The 3,390-nt window shown below is 34.8% G+C and overlaps 1 protein-coding gene across 1 annotated transcript; it reads right to left on the bottom strand.

Moving 5' to 3' along the window:
- Positions 1 to 657: 657 nt before the first annotated feature.
- Positions 658 to 2,791, bottom strand: LOC133253456 (olfactory receptor 13C3-like). The gene is made up of 2 exons (XM_061427067.1): positions 2,744 to 2,791; positions 658 to 1,600 (listed from the first exon to the last, which is right to left on the bottom strand). The coding sequence occupies exons 1-2, from the start codon at positions 2,789 to 2,791 to the stop codon at positions 707 to 709; spliced, it is 942 nt and encodes a 313-aa protein (XP_061283051.1). The 3' UTR covers positions 658 to 706.
- Positions 2,792 to 3,390: the final 599 nt, after the last annotated feature.

Raw genomic sequence — 3,390 nt, 5'->3', positions numbered from 1 at the left:
ACCACATCTTTATCCCTTCATCTGCTGGTGGACACAAAAGTTGCCTTCATATCTTGGCTATTGTAAATAGTGTTTTACTTTAGGTAAATTTTGGAAGGATTTTCAGAAGATATAACAAAGTGTCTTTAATTAGGTGACTACAATGTCACCTTAGGAGAGCTATCATAATGGGGGTAAAGTGGCATACAATGTTGTCCTTAGGGATGAAAGAACATGATATATTTGGTTAACTATACAGTGAATGCAGCATAGTGCATGCAGAGCAGATGGGAGAAAAACAGTGAGGGAAAGAAAAAGGAAAATATGTACCAGAAGAGCTTTGTTGGGACCAGATAAAGTCTCTGGGTAAAACAGAAACCAAAAATAAACAAAAAAAACCATGAAATCAAATAGTTTTCTCAAAAAGGGGAGTGAAAAATATACGTTTTATGTGTTAAGTAAACATGTGCTCTGGATTTTTTTTTTGAGAAGCTTTATTTCAATTTTGTTTCTAAAAGTTTACTCCCACTTCTAACACTAGTTGTCCCTACATTTTTATGTTATTTTCATAAATGATAAAGTTAGATTATTACTGTAAAATTTCTTTTTGACACTTAAATTCTGTAATTTTACATATGTCCTTTATTTCCATTCTTACATTTATATTGAAAAACTTATCTCCACTATATGAGCTTATTTGGTGAAAAAGCTCAAAGATATAATTTCCTCATTCTTTCTTCCAGAACTGTTTAGCTGTCAGTTTTTTCATAGCATCATGCACCTCTGTATTTCTCAGGCTATAGATGATAGGATTGAGCATCGGTGTGACTACTCCATAGCACAGAGCAATCAGTTTGTCAGAAGCAGTATCTTTGGATTTTGGCTTTATATACATAAAGAGGATTGACCCATAAAACATAGTCACCACTGTAATGTGGGCTGAGCAGGTGGAAAAAGCCTTTTTTCTTCCTCCAGCTGAATTGATTCTTAGTACAGTAGAAAGAATGAAAATGTAGGAGATAGAAATCAACAGTAATGGAACAAACAAAAATATTACATTGCCTAACATTAGAGTAATCTCATTCAAGGAAATATCTGTGCAAGCTAGCTTGAGAAAGGCCAATATTTCACAAACAAAATGATTGATGACATTTTTCCCACAGAAGGGCAACCGTACTGCAAGAAGTGTTTGTGTCAATGAGTTGAGAAAGCCCAATCCCCATGAGAGAACTGCCATCTGAATACAAAGTGCCTTGCTCATGATGATAGGGTATCTCAAAGGGATGCAGATGGCTACATAGCGGTCATATGCCATCACTGCTAAAAGTACACACTCTGTGGATGCCATGGTGAAGGAGACAGACATCTGAACAACACATCTAGTGAAGGAGATGTTTTTTTTCTCTGATAGAAAGTGTATCATTGTTGAGGGGATAAAGGAGGATGTGTACAAAATGTCAAGAAAGGAAAGGTTACTGAGAAAGAAGTACATAGGGGTGTGAAGGCGGGAATCCAGGAGAGTGAGGATGATCAAAGTGCTGTTCCCCAGGAGGATCACCATGTACATCACCAAGAACATCATGAATAGGAGTTTTTCGGCTCTTGGATGCTCAGAAAGTCCCTGTAAAGTGAACTCAATGTCTGTCCAATTGGTTCTTTCTATTTTATTTTGTGCCTGGAGTAATTCAGAAGAGACGTGGGTTTAAGGAGTCTATACAGTATTATCATGTGAAGTAAGAGATCATTGCAGGAAGGCCAATAAGCGTGTCAGTACTAGTTGCAGTGTGTTTATAGTTGTGAGTTTAGCTTTTAAAATTCCTCTTCAAAAGCTCATAAGTCGGGGGATAAAAGAGACACAATAATTACATTGGTAATTTATTAAAAATACAAACTCCTGAATCCTATTTCCTGAGATTATGATATACAAGTTCTGAGTCAGGGAAGAACTATTTGCATCTTAATAAACATTTGTTATTTCAAACTCAGTTGACTCACATATATACTCTGAATATTGTTATTTTGGAGATAGCATGTTTAATCTCTTAAAAATGCTGATTTATTTGATTTTATACCTGTCAGTCATTAAGAGTAACTTAGTCTAGTATTTTACAGTTTATTAATATGCTCACACATATTACTTATTTTATCATCACTGTAATTCCCTGAGGGAAATAAAGTTCATAGAGTATCTATGTTTTAAAAGTATTTTGAAACACAGTAAGTGAACAAACTACTATTCAAATCTTCACTTTTGACTTTACATTCCCCTTTTTTTAACTGCATGTTTGTTGCCCTCCCTAAATTATGCAAGTTGACTAAGAAGTGAGAATAAGGTATCTTTTGAAATAGAGCTCTCCAGATGATTCTATTGTGAAACTGAGGAAGACAATCAGCCATCTAGTGGAATGTAAAACCAACCATCTAGTGGAATATTTACAGATTTAATATATGGATAAGTCACATGGGAAATCTTTGTAAAAAATTCTCCATCAGTGGATCTGAAGTGAGATCTATGATCTGAATTTATTAACATGTTTCCAGGTGATGTAAATGCTGGTTGTATAGAAGCACATGAATAGCAAGGCCTTTTAGACCACCTCTCTCTGATATCATTGGAATATGCCACTGGTGTTTCAATTCTATGTAGGATTGTAATTGAATAGCAGACAATGCAAAACTAAACATTTTGGTGGGACTTTGAGGTGAGACTTCTGTGTAAATATATTGCAATTAGTTTTGGGTTCTTTAGATTTTAAAGAGATACAAACAACAAAATTATACTCAGGGGAGTTTGCCTTTTATTTCTGTCCATGTGAAAGTTATTCCTCTTATATTTGTTGAATTTTCAGTTAGGCTCAATATTTTCCAAAACAAGAATTAGAGATTGGCTCAAGATCTGAGTTGTGTACCATAGGGTATGGATATAATAACTTTAATTTGAAAAAATTTAACTAGTAGATATTGGTAGATGACCTTTTCTTTAAAATAAAGAAGTGAAAGACTATTATTTTCAAAACACCTCTCCAACCTCAAGACAATCTACCTAGCTTAAAAAATATCACTAGAGGAAAAAAATGATCAAATACAGAGGATGAGATTGTTAGATAGCATCATCAACTCAATGGATATGAACTTGAGCACACTCCAGGATATCTGTAAAGAGCAATATTGCATAGGAACCTGGAATATTAGGTCCCTGAATCAAGGCAAATTGGAAGTGGTCAAACAGGAGATGACAAGTGAATATCGACATTCTAGGAATCAGTGAACTAAGATGGACTGGAATGGGTGAATTTAACTCAGATGACCATTATATCTACTACTGTGGGTCAGAATCCCTTAGAAGAAATGGAGTAGCCAGCATAGTCAACAAAAGAGTCCAAAATGCAGTATTTGGATGCAATCTCAAAA

This window comes from Bos javanicus, chromosome 8, assembly GCF_032452875.1.
Source record: "Bos javanicus breed banteng chromosome 8, ARS-OSU_banteng_1.0, whole genome shotgun sequence".
In the NCBI taxonomy this organism is placed as follows: domain Eukaryota; kingdom Metazoa; phylum Chordata; class Mammalia; order Artiodactyla; family Bovidae; genus Bos; species Bos javanicus.
The sequence above is the reverse complement of the archived record's forward strand: the minus strand, read 5'-3'. Positions and strand labels throughout refer to the sequence as shown.

Coding starts and splice junctions, on each gene's coding strand:
- LOC133253456 (XM_061427067.1), bottom strand. CDS start 2,791: ATGGACAGAAATAAAAGGCAAACTCCCCTGAGTATAATTTTGTTGTTT. Junction 1,601..2,743: donor TGAGTATAATTTTGTTGTTT/GTATCTCTTTAA, acceptor TTCACTTTACAG/GGACTTTCTGAGCATCCAAG.